Source organism: Dictyostelium discoideum (genome assembly GCF_000004695.1).
Source record: "Dictyostelium discoideum AX4 chromosome 3 chromosome, whole genome shotgun sequence".
Taxonomy (NCBI): domain Eukaryota; phylum Evosea; class Eumycetozoa; order Dictyosteliales; family Dictyosteliaceae; genus Dictyostelium; species Dictyostelium discoideum.
Genome location: NC_007089.4, coordinates 610,382 through 628,089, shown reverse-complemented (window position 1 = coordinate 628,089; position 17,708 = coordinate 610,382). Strand labels below are relative to the sequence as shown.

The 17,708-nt window shown below is 21.3% G+C and overlaps 7 protein-coding genes across 7 annotated transcripts; 6 read left to right on the top strand and 1 right to left on the bottom strand.

Annotated features, from left to right (window-relative positions):
* Nucleotides 1–164: 164 nt before the first annotated feature.
* On the bottom strand, nt 165–2,829 carry fslO (frizzled and smoothened-like protein; the record flags this gene model as incomplete). Its single annotated transcript, XM_001134582.1, has 7 exons — nt 165–956; nt 1,079–1,197; nt 1,286–1,444; nt 1,531–1,635; nt 1,730–2,287; nt 2,380–2,461; nt 2,557–2,829. The coding sequence occupies 7 exons, from the start codon at nt 2,827–2,829 to the stop codon at nt 165–167; spliced, it is 2,088 nt and encodes a 695-aa protein (XP_001134582.1).
* A 1,892-nt stretch (nt 2,830–4,721) lies between these two features.
* On the top strand, nt 4,722–4,904 carry DDB_G0278287 (hypothetical protein; the record flags this gene model as incomplete). Its single annotated transcript, XM_637173.1, has 1 exon — nt 4,722–4,904. The coding sequence occupies one exon, from the start codon at nt 4,722–4,724 to the stop codon at nt 4,902–4,904; it is 183 nt and encodes a 60-aa protein (XP_642265.1).
* A 574-nt stretch (nt 4,905–5,478) lies between these two features.
* copB2 (WD40 repeat-containing protein) lies at nt 5,479–9,199 on the top strand (the record flags this gene model as incomplete). The annotated part of the gene is made up of 6 exons (XM_637172.1): nt 5,479–5,502; nt 5,729–5,845; nt 6,030–7,295; nt 7,374–7,706; nt 7,817–8,128; nt 8,234–9,199. The coding sequence occupies 6 exons, from the start codon at nt 5,479–5,481 to the stop codon at nt 9,197–9,199; spliced, it is 3,018 nt and encodes a 1,005-aa protein (XP_642264.1).
* A 711-nt stretch (nt 9,200–9,910) lies between these two features.
* Nucleotides 9,911–11,957, top strand: fol1 (dihydro-6-hydroxymethylpterin pyrophosphokinase; the record flags this gene model as incomplete). The annotated part of the gene is made up of 3 exons (XM_637171.1): nt 9,911–11,228; nt 11,265–11,535; nt 11,573–11,957. 3 exons carry the CDS (start codon nt 9,911–9,913, stop codon nt 11,955–11,957), a joined length of 1,974 nt encoding a protein of 657 aa, XP_642263.1.
* Nucleotides 11,958–12,247: 290 nt separating this feature from the next.
* DDB_G0278281 (hypothetical protein) lies at nt 12,248–13,536 on the top strand (the record flags this gene model as incomplete). Its single annotated transcript, XM_637170.1, has 2 exons — nt 12,248–12,985; nt 13,081–13,536. The coding sequence occupies 2 exons, from the start codon at nt 12,248–12,250 to the stop codon at nt 13,534–13,536; spliced, it is 1,194 nt and encodes a 397-aa protein (XP_642262.1).
* An 877-nt stretch (nt 13,537–14,413) lies between these two features.
* On the top strand, nt 14,414–15,623 carry DDB_G0278647 (hypothetical protein; the record flags this gene model as incomplete). Its single annotated transcript, XM_637169.1, has 3 exons — nt 14,414–14,561; nt 14,653–14,984; nt 15,084–15,623. The coding sequence occupies 3 exons, from the start codon at nt 14,414–14,416 to the stop codon at nt 15,621–15,623; spliced, it is 1,020 nt and encodes a 339-aa protein (XP_642261.1).
* Nucleotides 15,624–16,337: 714 nt separating this feature from the next.
* Nucleotides 16,338–17,610, top strand: DDB_G0278279 (hypothetical protein; the record flags this gene model as incomplete). The annotated part of the gene is made up of 3 exons (XM_637168.1): nt 16,338–16,485; nt 16,642–16,973; nt 17,071–17,610. 3 exons carry the CDS (start codon nt 16,338–16,340, stop codon nt 17,608–17,610), a joined length of 1,020 nt encoding a protein of 339 aa, XP_642260.1.
* Between the last annotated feature and the right edge of the window lie 98 nt (nt 17,611–17,708).

The window sequence follows — 17,708 nt, the reverse complement described above, 5'->3', positions numbered from 1 at the left end:
TTCTATTCTTTTATTTTAAATTTTATTTTAATTTTTTAATTTAATAATAAATTGAATCGGATTTAGATTTGAATTAGATTTGAATTAGATTTGAATTTCGATTTGATGTTGTATCGATTTATTTATTAATCGAATAATAAAAAATAAAATAAAAAATTTTAAAATTATACATTATCACTATTTATTCTTTCAATATTATTATTATTATTATTATTATTATTATTATTGTTACTATAATTATTATTATTATTATTATTATTATTATTATTATTATTATTATTATTATTATTATTATTATTATTATTATTATTATTATTATTATTATTATTATTATTATTATTATTATTATTATTATTATTATTATTATTATTATTATTACTTGTATCAATACTTGAAATACTTTCATTAATATTTAAATTTCCAGGAGTGGATTGGTTGAGTAAATTATTAGAACTTTCAGAACTAGCTGATAAATTAATTTTTTTCATTCCAATTGAAACACCACGAGATTTTCTTTGTGATTTTCTATTTTCTCTATTATTACCACTATTAGAACCATTACCACTACCAGAACCTGATGATGAATCAGTAGTACTACCTTGTTTTAATGGTTGTGGGGAGTTAGTACCCCATTGAATACCTACTAAACCTAATAAAAATTTAAATCTAATTGATTCTCTATAAATTTGAAGAATATGTGGATCAATACCTAACCCAATTAAACCAACAATACCAATGATTGCCATTGTAATTGCATTCATATAACGCAATGAAAATTGAGGGAATACAATTTGGGGACAAACTTCATTACCATTTGGAATATTTGCATATAAACATGTAACATAAACTTCAACTGATTTTGAAAAATCATCACCATTATATGTTACATATAATGGATACATTGTTGAAAAAGAAACACAAAACATGATTGCAATTAAAAATATAATTGATCTTATCTATTTAATATTAATTTTTGTAATTGTGTAATAACAATAATAATAATAATTAATAATAATTAATAATAATAATTAATAATAAATAATTCTTAATTTTTTTTTTTTTTTTTTTTTCCACTTACATTTAATAATAAAATTCTTTTATCTTTAATTGACTTAAACATTACAGTCATTTTGAATACTTTATAAATTGAGGTTATAATGAAAACTCCCAAAAAAAAGGTTGCAACATAAGATGGAACTGCAATTTTAAAAGAAAAAAATGATTAATAAAAGTGGAGGTAGGAGGATGAAATAAAATTTTAAAATAAAAAATAGTAAAAACATACCATAAAAACAAAAATATTGCCAAAACATATTATCTTCATTTGATAACCAACAACCAGCTGATGCAATTGAAGATTCATAATGTTTAATTGGCAATAATGCATAAAAAATAATCAATGCCCACATTCCAACTGATGTTTGAATAAAGTATTTATTTGTCACTAAAGAAAATATTAATTATTAATTGTTAGAGTTTGTTTTTTTTTAATATAAAAAAAATAAAAATTAAAGTGTAAAATGTACATACTCATATTCATTGTTAAAAACATATCAAAACTATATAATGAAAGGAAAAGAATAGTACCTAAACCACCAATTTGAAAGAAAAATCCACCTAAAATACAAGTTCCATCTTTTTTTTTTTTTTTTTTTAATGTAATTTAAATTAATAATTGGATTTTTTTTTTTTTTTTTTTTTTTTAAGATATATATATATATCTACATACCCTCACTACTTTTATATCTACCAGGATCAGAAGTACATCTCCAATCACCACCGCCATATCTAGCTTCTTGAACTGCATAACTTATTGCTAAACATATAGCTGTTATACCAAGATAAACAATAATCCAATTACGATTTGTATATTTATTTGGAAAAACACCAAATGTAAAAATTAAATAAAATGAACATGCTGTTGAAAAACTGAATAAAATTGCCTCTGAATAAAATTTAGTTTTGTATTCCTTTTCAGTGTATACATTAGTTGGACATGGTAAAACACAATTTGGTGTTGTTTCTTGGTAAGCTCTTTTATTATTAATTGTATCTGAATCAACCCAAATTAATGGTGATGGACAGAATTTTATTGGTGCAGATGTGGAATTTGATGCTAAATTTGGACCAGAGCATTGAATCTCTTCATTTGCACTGCCTCCATATGCTGTCAAATCATAATCTGTACCTGTATGTGGGAAGAATTCATTTCCATTTTGTACAGCTGAACAATTAACATATGGACCAAGTATTGCCATATATGCTGAACAAACATCTTTTACTTTTTCTATTAAATCAAAAATCAAAAAATTAAAAAAAAGAAAAAAAAAAAATTAATAATACAAATTATTTTAATTTTTAGGTATATTAAAAACTTACCACAATATTTATTGCATGGATATGATGGTAAAGGGAAAGATGGAGAAATATTGGGAATATTTTCATTACATTCCATATATGACTAATTTTTAAAAAAAAAAAAAAAAATTATTAAAATTAAATATTATATTATATGTGTGTGTTTAATTAAATGAGAAAAAAAAAAAAATTACATACTGAAATGCAAAGAAGATTTTTTAAATTTGATTGACAATCTGTGGGTAATATTGAAGCTTGTTGGAATAATGGTGTAATTTGGGCAGAAATTGCTGCTTGTGTATACCCTGTAGGTAAATAAATGTGAGTGTAATTTAAATTATCTTTACATGGTGATAAAGAATCGATTAATTCACATTTTGCTGTAACATCAATTAAAACTTGTGATTTTGAAATCAAAAGATTTAAAATGAAAATAAATGAAACAATCAACAAATAATTTAATTTTTTCATTTTTTTTTTTTTTTTTTAAAACTATTTTACTTTTTTTTTTTTTTTTTTTTATTATTAATTACTATTTTATATTTTATAAAAATTAATTTTAAATTATTTTTTATTATTATTATTATTTATCTTTTATATTAAACAAAAAAAAAAAAAAAAAAAAAAAAAAAAAAAAAAAAAAAAAAAAAGATAGAGAATTAACCAAATTTATTTATTTAAGAGTAAAGTAAAACTCTTAATTTTTATAATGACAAATAAAAATACAAATTATTTATAGAACAAATTTCCAAAAAAAAAAAAAAAAATTTTAAAAAATTAAAATAATATTATACATTAAAAAAAAAAAAAAAAAGAAAATAAAAAAAAAAGAAAAAAAAAAAAAATTATGTTAATTTAAAAATAAAATTTTTTCGATTTTTTGATTAATCATTGTGGAACAATATAGTGTCTGTCGGCTTGCCGTAATACTATTCCATTAGAAAATAATTTTTCTGTGTGTGCTGGGAAAAATTCATCACCCTAACAGTTCAATTCAAATAATGCTTTGAAATCGGAGTGAAAATCTCAAAAAAAAAAAAAATTAAAAAAATCTGTTTTTGGAGAATAATAAAAAAAAAAGTAATCAAATTCTTTTTAAATATCTTTTTTTTTTTTTTTTTTTTTTTTTTTTTTTTTTTTTTTTTTTTTTTTTATTAATAAAAAATTATATTTTTATTTATTATGGGTTGTGGTGGCTTTTTTTAGGCATTAAAAATTTATTTTACTTATTTTGAGGTGTATGGTGGACATTAAAGGTAACCTTTTTTTTTTTTAAAAAAAAAAAATAAAAAAAAAAGTAAAAAAAAAGTAAAAAAATCATTCAAAAATTAAATAAAAATATCTAAAAAAAAAAATCTATAAAAAGCATACAAAAAATAAAAAAAAAGTAAAAAAAATCTGAAAAAGTGCAAACAATAAAAAAAAAAAAAAAAAATATTCTTTAAAAATAAAAAAAATTGTTTAAATAAAAAAAAATAAAAAAAAGAAAAAAAAAAAAAGAAAAAAAAATTTGGATTTGTAGAATAAAATTTGAATATAATTAATTAAAAATTTATTAGTTTTCGATGCAGTGGTGGGGGTGACGTTAAACTACCCGCAAGGTTATCTATCATAAAGTTTTTTTTTTTGTTGATCAATACTCCTTTTGGTCCATTTTGAGTAGTTTCATAAACAGCCAATTTTTTTTTTTTTTATTTTCACAACTTTCAGGTACTTTTATTTATGTTTGATTTTTGTAATTTTTTTTTTTATGGATAATTGAGGAGATTTTTTGACTCTTTGTACAAGAATTTGCTTTAAATCAAATAATTGAACTCTATTTCTTTTTGATAATTTGATTGATCTTCTAGTTGTTATTTTAACCATTTTATTTTCTTTATTATTATTTTTTTTTCTTTAATGTATTTCTTTATTAAAAACTAATTTATAAATTTATTCATAAAAATCTTAAAAAAAAAAAATAAAAAAAATAAAAAAAAAAAAAAAAGGTTTAAATTGAGGATGACAAAATTTTATTTTTATTTTTATTTTTATTTTTACAAGAAAATAATATTTTTTGCTTAAAATAAAAAAAAGAACTCTTGATCATTCTTATCTTTTTTTTTTCTCTTGTTTTTTTTTTTTTAATTTAAGCAAAAAATAAAAAAATTTTTTAACAAAAAAAAAAAGATTTCTTGTAAAAGTCAATCCACAAATAATTTTTTTTATTTTTTTTTTTATAATTTTTTTTTTTTCATTTATTTTTTTTCTAAAATAAATACCAACCAAAATTTTGTAATTTTTTAAACAAATCAAAAAATAATTAAATAAAAGCAAATAAATCAAAATAAATAAATAAAAAGGTTTTAAAAAATAAAAAAAAAATGGTTAAAATTGTAACAAGAAGAGCAATCCAATTATCAAAAAGAACTAGAGTTCAAATGTTTGATTTAAAACAAGTACTAACCCAAAAAGTTAAAAAGTCATTACCAATGTTTTCAAAATCCAAAAGAATCCTCTCCAAGGGCAAATATTCCACCAAGACTTCCACAAAGATTTCCAAATAAAAAAAAAACCAAAAAAACAATTTTTAAAACAAGTGCCAACCCAAAAAGTTAAAAAGTCATTGCCAAGATTTCCAAAGAAAAAAAAAAAAAAAAAAAAAAAAAAAAACACATTTGTAAATTATTAATTAAATAAAAAAATCTGTATATATAAATATATCTAAAAAATAATTTTTTTTTTTTGTTATTTTTACTTTTTATTTTTTTAATTTCTTTTTTTTTTTCCCTCAATATTGAGTCAAAAAAAAAAAAAAAAAAAAAAAAAAAAAAAAAAAAAACTTTTAACAACAATGCATTGAACACCTAGTATGTATATATTTATTTATTTTACACAAAAGACATAACCAATTTTTTTATTAAAAAATAAAAATTAAGGTGTAATTTGTTTATTTTTTTTTTTATACGTGGCCAAAAATGAAACTTCAACATCATTTTTTTAAATTTTCAAAATTTTTTTTTTTTTTATTTTTTATTTTTTTTTTTTTTTTTATAAAAAAATCATTTTTTTTTTTTTTTTTCAATTATTAATATATATTTTTTATCAATATATATTTAAAATATATAAAAAAATAAAAAAATGCCTTTACGTTTAGATATTAAGGTATTATTTAATTATTATTTTTATTATTATATTCTTTAAGATATTAATAATTGAAAAAAAAAAAATAATAAAAAATATAAAAAATAAAAATTTAACTCACACTCCTAACTCTTTTTTTAATTTTTTACTGTATTTAATATTCTCTTATCAATATAAAAATAATTCTAAACTATAAAATAACAATTATAAAAAAACAATAACAATAATAATAATAATTAATATATAGAAAAAATTATCAACAAGATCAGATAGAGTTAAATCTGTTGATATTCACCCAACAGAACCATGGATTTTAGCAAGTTTATATGATGGTAATGTTTATATTTGGAATTATGAAACTCAAGTATGTATTTACATATAGTATAATCAATAATAACAATAACAATAATGTTTTAAATAAATTATTTATACTAATATTATCATAATAATGTCACACAAAACTCTTTTTTTTTTTTTTTTTTTTTTTTTTTGAAAAAAATGATGATGATGATGATGATGATGATGATTGATTATGTAAAATATTAAAGAATATGGTAAAATCATTTGAAGTTTCACCAAATAATCCAGTTAGAACAGCAAGATTCATTGCAAAGAAACAATGGATAGTTACAGGTAGTGATGATACATATATTAGAGTTTATAATTATAATACAATGGAAAAGATAAAATCATTTGAAGCACATGCCGATTATATTAGATGTATTATAGTTCATCCAACATTACCATATATATTATCATCATCGGATGATATGTTTATAAAGTTATGGGATTATGAAAAGGGATGGAGTAACACTCAAGTCTTTGAAGGACATTCACATTACGTCATGTCGATTGCATGGAATCCAAAGGATACCAATCAATTTGCAACCGCATCATTGGATAAAACTGTGAAAGTGTGGAGTATAAACTCACCACATCCTCACTTTACATTGGAGGGACACGAAAAGGGTATCAACAGTGTCGAGTATTTCTCTGGCGGTGAAAAGCCATACTTGATAAGCGGTGCCGACGATAAGCTAGTGAAAATTTGGGATTACCAATCAAAGACTTGCGTCCAGACATTGGAGGGCCACTCAAACAACGTCTCGGTGGTGTGCTACCACCCCGAGCTCCCCTTGATCCTCAGCGGCAGTGAAGATGGCACCGTGAAGCTCTGGCACTCCAGCACCTACCGTTTGGAGAGGACACTCAACTATGGCATGGGTTTCGTTTGGTCAATGAACTTTTTACGTGGCTCCAACTTCATTGGGTTGGGCTACGATGACGGTACAGTGGTGTTGAAGATTGGTAAGAACAAACCACCCGTTTCAATGGACCAAGGTGGTAAGGTAATCTACGCAAAACACAATGAGATTAGAATCTCAAACATCTCCTCCACATTGGAGCAAGAGGTACAAGATGGTGAAAAGTTGTCACTCCAATCCAAAGATCTTGGCAATTGCGAAGTGTTCCCTCAAAGTTTACAACACAACTCCAATGGTAGATTCGTTAGTGTCTGTGGTGATGGTGAATTCATCATTTACACCGCGCTAGCTTGGAGAAATAAATCATTTGGTAATGCATTGGAATTTGTTTGGGCAGAAGATTCAGGTCAATACGCTGTACGTGAATCTACATCTCGTATTAAAATCTTTAAAAACTTTAAAGAAACTCATAGTTTTAAACCATCTTTCTCTGCTGAAGGTATCTTTGGTGGTTCTTTACTTGGTGTAAAATCAAATGATACACTTTGTTTCTATAGTTGGGATTCTGCTGATATTATTCGTAGAATTGAAAAAACTTCACCAAAAAATGTTTGTATTATTTATTATATTTATTTATTTATTTTTTATTATTATTACTAACATTAATTTTAATTTTAATGATTAAAGATCTTTTGGTCAGAAAATGGTGATTATTTAGCAATTGTCACAGATAAATCAACATTCATTCTTAGATATTATAAAGATACAGTTCAAAAATATATTGAAAGTGGTCAACCAATTGGTGAATTAGGTATTGAGAATGCTTTTGATGTTGTACATGAAATTGAAGATACCATTGGTACTGGTCTTTGGGTTGGTGATTGTTTCATCTATATAAATAGAAGTAGTAAATTAAACTATTGTGTTGGTACTGAAGTTGTTACAATTTCACATTTAGAGAAACATATGTATTTACTTAAATATTTACCACAAAGTGGTCGTTTATATTTATCTGATAAGGTAAAGTTTAAAAAAAAAAAAAAAAAGAATGGAAATTTATTGAAAAAAAAAAAAAAAAATACCATCACTAATACTTTTTTTTTTTTCTTTCTTCTTATCATTTAAAATAGAATTTAAATATTGTTTCATATAAATTACATATTTCAGTTATTAGCTATCAAACATCAATTTTAAGAGGTGATTTAGAAGGTGCAGAAAGAATTTTACCAAAGATACCACAAGATCAAAGAAATAGTATTGCACACTTTTTGGAATCTCAAGGTTATAAAGAGAAAGCATTAGAGGTTTCAACTGATCTTGATCATAGATTCGAATTAGCAATTCAATTAGAAAATCTTGATGTTGCTCATGAAATCGCCTTAAAATCTGATTCTGAAACTAAATTTAAACATTTAGGTGACTTAGCTTTATCAATTGGTGAAGTAAATATATATATAAAAATACATATATATATATATAATATGGTGTTTTTTTATAAATAATAATATTAATTTTATTTGTATTTTTTTTTTTTTTTAAAAAAATAGATTAAATTAGCAGAAAATTGTTTAAAGAAAGCAGAAGATTTACCAGGATTATTGTTATTATATACTTCTACAGGTGATATTGAGGGTATGAAAATGTTGGCAAAATTGTCAGAAGAAAAAGGTCAAACTAATATTAGTTTTATTTGTAATCTTTTATTACCAAATTCATTATTGAATTGTTTGAATACATTATGTGCAAGTGGTGATTACTCAGAGGCAGCCTTTATGGCACGTACCTATTTACCATCGATGGTACCTGATATGGTTGAGAAATGGAAAGAGAGTTTAAAGAGTACAAGCTCAAAAGCATCCGATGCACTTTCAAATCCAATCGATTTCCCAAATTTATTCCCACAATATGATTTATCAATTAAAGCAGAGAAATATTTCGAATCATTAAGATCTCAACCAAAATCATCTTTTGATTATTTAAAAAATGCTACTGCACAATCATTATCAAAGAAACAAAGAAACCTTTTAGAAGAGATTGAATCTGTTTCTCAACAAGATTATGATAAAGTTTTATCACAATTACAACATTTTAGTTTACATTCTGGTATTTCTGATATAACAACAACAACAACCAATACAAATAATAATACAAATAATACAAATAATAATAATACAGCATCACTTTTAGATGATCTAGATTTTACTTCAACCACCACCACTACTACAACCACTACAAATACAAATACTACTCAAAAAGTTGCATCACCACTTTCATCACCATCACCAATTAGAAAGAATGATTCAATTGCTTCTCCACAAAAACAACAACAACAACAACAAGATATTAATATAACTGCACCACCACTCATTGATCCAAGTCCAGTTGATCATGATTTAGTTTTAGAACCAACTCCAATTATTAATACTGTATCACCAACTAAAACTTCTCCAACTGCCGATCTCTCATTTTTAGATAATATACCAGTCGATCATGATGAAGAGGATGAATTTTAAAAAAAAAAAAATTTTATTATGGTCAATAATTTCACTCATGGTAAAATAAAAAAATATAAACAATAATAATAATAATAATAAAAATAATAATATATATAAAAAAAAAAAAATATCTTCCCAAAAAAAAAAAAAAATAAAAATAAAAATAAAAAAAAAAAAGATTTGTTGAAATAATATATAAATAGAAATAAAAAAAAAAAAAAAAACAAAACGAATGTTCTGCCATTCTTTTTTTTTTTTTAGACATTTTTCATATGAAAATATATTTTTATTTTTATTGGGATTTTTCAATTATTTTATAAAAAAAAGACCTTCACAAAATTGTGTAACCCCATCGTTCTATATATGGATTTTTTTTTAATTTCAATGAGTCAAAAAAAATTAAAAAAATTAAAAAAAATAAAAAATAAAATAAAAAAAAAAAAACTTTTTAATAATTAAAAAAAAAAAAAAATACACTAAATTCGAATTCACAAACTCACACCACACTAACAGAATTTCAAAAATAAATAAATAAATAAAAAATTAAAACAAATAAATAACTAAACTAATAAAAAATTAAACAAATAAATAATTAAATAATTAAATAAATAAAAAATATTTGATATTTGCCATTGATTTTTTTTTAATTTTGAATAAAACTAAGAAAAATAAAAAATAAAAAATAAAAAAAAATAAAAAATAAAAAATAAAAAATAAAAAATAAAAAAAATGGATAAAATTATAATAAAAGATCTTTTAATTCAAGCAGTTATTGGTGTTAATCCAGGTGAAAGAATAATTAAACAAAATATTATAATTTCAGTTACAGCATATAAAGATTTATCAAAATGTGGATCATCAGATAATGTAATTGATACAGTTTCTTATAGTTCCTTATCGAAATCAATTTGTTCCTATTCAGAATCATCACATCATTATACATTAGAAGCATTAGCAACTGGTGTGGCAAAAATTTGTTGTTTAGGATTTGGTATTGAACGTGTTAAAGTTTTGGTACAAAAACCAGGTGCAATTAAATTAGCTAAATGGCCAGGTGTTCAAATTGAAAGAACTTTAGATTATTTTAAATCAAATTCATTTGTTGAAATACCTTCAAAATTAATTAATAATAATAAGAATAGTAATAATAGTAATGCTGGTAATAATATAGTTTATTTAGCATTTGGTTCAAATCTAGGTGATAAATTTCAAAATATTTTAAATAGTTTTAAAAGATTAGAAAAACAATGTTTTATACAATCAACTTCATTCATGTATGAAAGTTCACCACAATATTATAGAGAACAAGATTCATTCTATAATTGTGCTTGTAAAGTTAGTACAGATTTAAAACCACACGATCTATTGAAATTCATTAAACAAATTGAAAATGATATGGGTAGAGTTGAAACATTTAGAAATGGTCCACGTGTAATCGATATCGATATCATCTATTATAATGGTTTAATCATCAAAACCGATGATTTAGAAATACCACATCCATTAATGTGGGAAAGAGATTTCGTATTACTTCCACTCTCTGACATTGCTCCAAATTTCATTCATCCAACATTACATATAACAACAAACAGAATGAAATTAAATTTACCAAATGGTGGTAACATTCATAACATACCACCACCACCAACTGCAACAACAACATGTAATAATATAATTGAAAAAGTTATTAGAATTGGAAATTTAAATTATAATTGGAATGATAAAACATTTATAATGGGTATTTTAAATGTTACTCCAGATAGTTTTGTTGATGGTGGTAAATTTAATACTCTTGAGAAATCAATTCAACAAGCTACTGCCTTAATTGAACAAGGTGCTGATATCATCGATATTGGTGGTCAATCAACTTATCCAGGTGCTCAACAAATTTCAATAGAAGAAGAGATCAATCGTGTTGTGCCAACCATTAAAAAGATTAGAGAAGTATTGGGTAATGATATTCCACTTTCAATTGATACACTTCATCATCAAGTTGCAAAGGAAGCAATATTAGCAGGTTGTAATATCATCAATGATGTTAGTGGTGGTATGACTGATCCACAAATACTTTTAATTGCAAAAGAATTTAGAGTACCAATTATATTAAATCATTCACAACCAACAACTCAATATTTACAACAAAAACAAAATGAACAATATTTAAATAATAGTAATGATAGTAATAGTAATAGTAGTATAAATACAAATGGTGAAGATAATAATAATAATAATAATAATAATAATAATAATAATAATAATAATAATAATAATAATAATAATAATAATAATAATGATGATAATGATAACGATAATAGATCAAAAATTAAACAAAAAATTGATTTATCAAGTCCAAAGTGTTATTACAACATTAAATTCATTTTTTAAAGAAAGAATTGAAACTTGTACAAAGTTAGGTTTATTTAGATGGCAAATTATTTTGGATCCAGGTTTAGGATTTTATAAAACTTATGAACAATCAATTGAAATTTTACAAAGAGGTAAAGAATTGATGGGTTTAGGATTTCCAGTATTAATTGGTCCTTCAAGAAAAGGTTTTATCGCAAATACAATTGCAAATGCTGAAAAGGATAAATCCTTACCACCACCATCTCCAAAGAGTGAAAGAAGATTATGGGGTACAATAGCTTGTTGTTGTATTGGTTCAATGTGGGGTGCAAATATAATTAGAATTCATGATATTCCTGAAATTAGAGATGCAATGTTAATTTCTGATTCAGTTAATAAACCACAACGTCGTTATCAAATTCAAAAATAATTAAATAAACAAACATTTAATTTAATTTAATTTTAAAAAAAGATCCATATATATATATCTGTGTTAAAAATAAATAAAAATTAATAAAAATAAAATTAAATGTTCTTAAATTAAAAATAAAAATAAAAATAAAAAAAAATGTTTTTTTTTTTTTTTTTTTTTTTTTTTTTAAAAACCACACCTTTTTTTATCCTCTCTTTTTTTTCTCCTCTCTTTTTTTTCTCCTTTCTTTTTTTTTCTTTTTAAGCATTAATAATAAATTAGATTTTTTTAAAAAAAAAAAAAAAAAAATGAATTGTTTAAGTGATTTTATTAAAATAGAATATAGATATTTACCATCAACATTATATTGTTTAGTGGTAGTATCATTATTTTTTTATTTTATTGGTAAAACTAATAAAAAGAGATACTTTTCATATTTATTCTTTACATTATCATTAATATCAATAATAGATATAATTTTATTAATTCAACAATCAGATATATTTTTAGACCCAAATAAAACTTTTTCTGGTGAATTTGGTGGTAAAAGTTTTAGACCAACTATAAATGAAACATCATTACATATTAGATGTTTTGAATATGCTGGTAGTGGTGGTGGTGGTGATGCTGAAAAAACAATACTATTTGAAGCTGGTACACCATTTTATTCAACTATTTGGGGTAACGTTTTAGAAAATTTACAACAACAACAAATAAATAATAGTAGTAATAGTCCAATGAATAAAATTAAACAATATTGTGTATATGATAGATATGGATATGGTTGGAGTGATTTAAAATATAAAAGTAATAGAAATAAAGGTGTTGATGCTATTGAAGCTGCTAATGATTTAAAACAATATTTAGAATTAATTGGTATAAATGATCATTTAATTTTAGTTGGTTGGAGTTATGGTGGTATATTGTCACAATTATTCGCATCACAATTCCCATCAATGGTTGATGGTGTCTTATTAATTGATTCAATGGGTTTAACTGATTTAACTGATAATTTTTTAATTAACCTTATTAATCAAGGTATTAATGTATGCACTATTTATATAAATTTATATATCTATTTATAATTTTATATTTATTTATAATTTTTTCTAATTTTTTTTTTTTTTTTTTATAAAAAAAGAGTTTTAAAGTTTTAAAATATATTTTACCAAGTGGTATTACTAGAATTTTAACACCATTTTTTCCATTATCAAGTGGGTATTTAGGATCATCAACAATTGAATTAAGTGATACTTTAAAGTATTCAACAGATTTAATTTATCAATCTTTTAATAGTATTGATGCATCAAAGAATGAATTATCAATTATATTTGATTCAATTAATCAATTGAATGATATACTAATAAATCAAAATAATCTCTTTGGAAATAGTCAATATTTGGGTAATAAATCATTGGTGGTTTTAACAGCTTCTCAAGATTGTGCACCTGATTGGATTGATATTCAATTCGATATGACTCATTACTCTTCAAATAGTGTTCAAATAGTTAATAATTCAACTGACCATTTCGTTCCATTACATGCTTCTCAATCAATTGTAAATGCAATCTCATTATGTATTGTAATGTCAAATTAGAGATATATATATATATATATAAAATAAATATTCTTGTAAATAAAAATAAAAATAAAAATAAAAATAAAATAACAATAGGTAATTTTAAAAGGAATTACAACTCTTTTTTTTTCCAAGTAAATAATTAATAAAAAAAAAGATCTAAAGAATCTGGTAATAATAATATTTTTTTTTTTTTTTTTTCGGGATAAAATTAATTCCCATTTATTTATTTTTTAATTAAAATTATAAAAAAGGTTTTATAATTAAAATTAAGACAGATTCTTAATAGGTTAAGTTTTTTTTTTCTTTATTTTTTCCCACCTTCTATCTATTAATAAAAAAAAAAAAAAAAAATCTTTTAATATTTAAATTTTTACTTGATAACCAAATAATCATATAAAAAGGTAATTATTTTTTCTTTTCATTTTTAAATAGTTCATTTGCATTAAAAATTTTTAATTAATATTTTTTAAATTAATATTTATTTTATAATTTTATATGCAAAAAATAAAAAAAAAAAAATAAAAAAAAAGATAAAAAAATAAAAAATTAGCAAACCAATTTTTATTTTTTATCAAAAAAAAAAAAGAATTATCATAGGCTTTCAACCATCCATAGTTTCTCCAACTACTTTTCAACATTAATTTTGAGAATATTAAAAAATAATTTTAAAATCCAATCAAATTTTCCTCCAATATTGTAATTAAAAAATTATTAATAATTTTAAAAATAAATAATTTTTTTTTTAAAAAAAAACTATTTATATACATGGTGAACTTTCAATATCTAATTTTTTTTTCCTATTATTTTTATAGGGATTGTTTATACAAAAAAAAAAAAAAAAAGAATTATATAATTTATAATAATTAATGGAAAATAAAATATTTTATTAGGAATGTATTCAATTTATGATTTTAAATACCCAAGCGATTGGATTGAACCAACAGCAGATGATAAATGTATTTATGATTGTTATAAAGAAGTTATCAATTATAAATTATTAGACGAAAATAAACAAACTTTTCAATATTATTATGGAACACGTAATTATTTATTTTTTTAAAATAAATTTAATATTTAATTGATATATAAATTTTATATATATAAATTAATATTTTATTTATTTTACAATAGTTTCAAGTACCATAAACTTCTATCCATTATGTAATTATGAACAACTTGTAATTGCATGTAGATTTCTTACAGTTGGATATCTTATTGATGACTTTTTGGAAAGTAATTTAGTTGATTCAGAAACTTCAAATTTAATGTCAAAAAAGATTGAAAATATTTTAATTGATGGTGAATATCTTGACCAATCTAATATTTCAAATATTGAAAAATATACAATGTTTTTTAGAGGTAAAGCAAGACAATTTGTTGGTGATAAAATTAACATTTTTAATCAATTTATTAAATTTTTTGTTGAATGGATAAATTCAATTAATCCATTTAATAAGGCAATTGTAATTATAAATTTATAAAATTTTTATTATTATTATTTTTATTCTTATTTATTATTACTTATTATTATTAACATTATTTTTTTTATATTAAAAATAAAGAATTTAAATAATTATGATAGTTATAATTTTTTTAAAAAGGTTAATTCTGGAACATATGTAACTCTTTCAATGGCTATGCTTTTAAATCCAAATACAAAAGTTGATACTAATATTTGGATGAATCCAAGATTTGAAAGATTTGTTTGTAATGGTGCGTATCAAATGTCAGCATTTAATGATTGTGCATCTTATGCAAAAGAAGTTAGAAGTAATTGTCATTTAACAAATCCATTATATTTTTTACAAAAAGAAATTGGTTCATTTGATCAAGTTTATAAATTAATTTTAAATTTTAATAACAAAATTGTTAATGAAATTTGTAAAGATGAAGAATTACTTTTAAAAGAGTGTCCAGATGATCAGAAAGATGATTTAAAATATTTAACAAGATCAATGAAATTAATATTGGGTGGTAATTATTCTTGGTCATTGAAATGTACTAGATTTAATGATATTGATTCACCATTTATTGAACAAAGATCAATTAATCCTGATGTAATTGCTTATGAAAATATTGTTGATAAAATTATTAAATTATAAAAATTTATATTTTATTTTTAGATAAAAAAAATAATTTTTAATTTTTATTTTGAGATTAAAAAAAATAATAAAAAAAATAAAAAAAAAAAATAAAAAAATATAAAAGTGTTGTCATAATCCTTTTTTTTTTAAAAAATTTACAGCGCAGAGAATTAGTATTTATTATTAATGAATAATTATTGAAAAGTTTAAAATAATATATATGGATAAAATCCAATAAAATAACTCCAACAAGAAAAAAAATTATTATTATTATTATTCTTCAATAATTTATTATCATTTAATATTGTATTTTATTTTTAAAGGTTAATTAATTATAAAAAACTATAAATGGGGTGTTACAAAAATGAAAAAAATAAACAAAAAATAAATTTAAAATAAAATAAAAAAAGGTCGACCTTATATTTAATTTAAATTAATAAAAAATTTTAAAAGTCTAAACTGGACCAAATGTTTTTAAAGTGGTTTATCTGCAATCTTTTGTATATACATTTATCATTAAAACCTTTTTTACTTTTATTTGATTTTATTGTATTATTATTATTTTATTATTATTATTTTAATTATTATTATTATTATTATTATTTTTTATTTTACTTCTTTTATTAAAAATTTTTTTTTTTTTTTTTTTTTTTTTTTTTATAAATAATTTTCATATTTAATAAACAAAACTTCAAAAAATATTTCCCATTCTATAATATAAATAAATAAAAAATGTATTCTCTTCATGATTTCAAATTCCCAGAAGATTGGATTGAACCACCTGCAAATGATAAGTGTATATACACTTGTTATAAAGAAGTTGTTGATTTTAAATTATTTGAAGAAAATAAAAAAACACTTGAATATTATTATGGAACAAGTAAATAAATTTAAAACTATATTATTATTATTAATATTAATATTACTATTATTATTATTATTATTTTATTTATTTATTTTTTAAAATTATAATTATTAAAATTTTTTTTTTTTTTTTTTTTTTTTTTTTTTTTTTTTTTTTTTTTTTTTAATTTAGTTTCCAGTACAATTTATTTATATCCTTTATGTAACTATGAACAACTTTTGGTTGCATCAAGATATCTTACAGTTTGTTTTGTAGTTGATGATTTTTTAGAGAGTAAATTAACAAATCCAGATGACTCTAGAGAATTAATTAAAAAATTGGAACATATTTTTATGGATGGAAATTTTTATGATTCTAATAATATTTCAAACATTGAAAAATATGTTTTATATTTTAGAGAAACAACCAAACAATTTGTTGGTGAAAAAATTGAATTCTTTAATCAATTTTTAAAATTTATTATTGATTGGATTAATTCAATTAATCCATTTAATAGAGCTGATGTAATGTATTTTTAATTCTTTCTTTTTCTTTTTTTTTTTTAAACTTATTTGATTTTTAATTTTTAAATAATATTAATATAAATAAAAAAAAAAAAAGAATTTAAATAATTATGATAGTTATAATTTTTTTAAAAGAACTAATTCTGGTACATATGTTTCACTTTCAGTTGCAATGCTTTTATATCCAAATTCAAAGATTGATCCAAAAATTTGGATTAATCCAAGATTTGATAGATTTGCAACTAATGGTGGATACCAAATGGCTACAATGAATGATTGTGCTTCCTATGCAAAAGAAATTAGAAATAATAATCATTTAACTAACCCTTTACATTTTTTACAAAATCAAGTTGGTTCATTTGATAATGTTTATAAAGTAATTTTAAAATTTAATGATGAAATTATGAATCAAATTTGTGAAGATGAAAGAATTTTACTTTTAGAATGTCCAATTGAACAAAGAGATGATTTAAAATTATTAACAAGATCAATGAAATTAATATTGGGTGGTAATTATTTATGGTCATTACAATGTTCAAGATATGTTGATATTAATTCACCATTCATTGAACAAAGATCAAATGATCCAAATGTAATTGCTTATGAAAAAATTGTTGATAAAATTTTATTAAAATAATAACTTTATAATATTTATAAAAATAATTATTTTAAAATTTCTTAAATAAACATTATTATTATTAAAAAAAAAATATATTCATATATCTAAATGTTTGA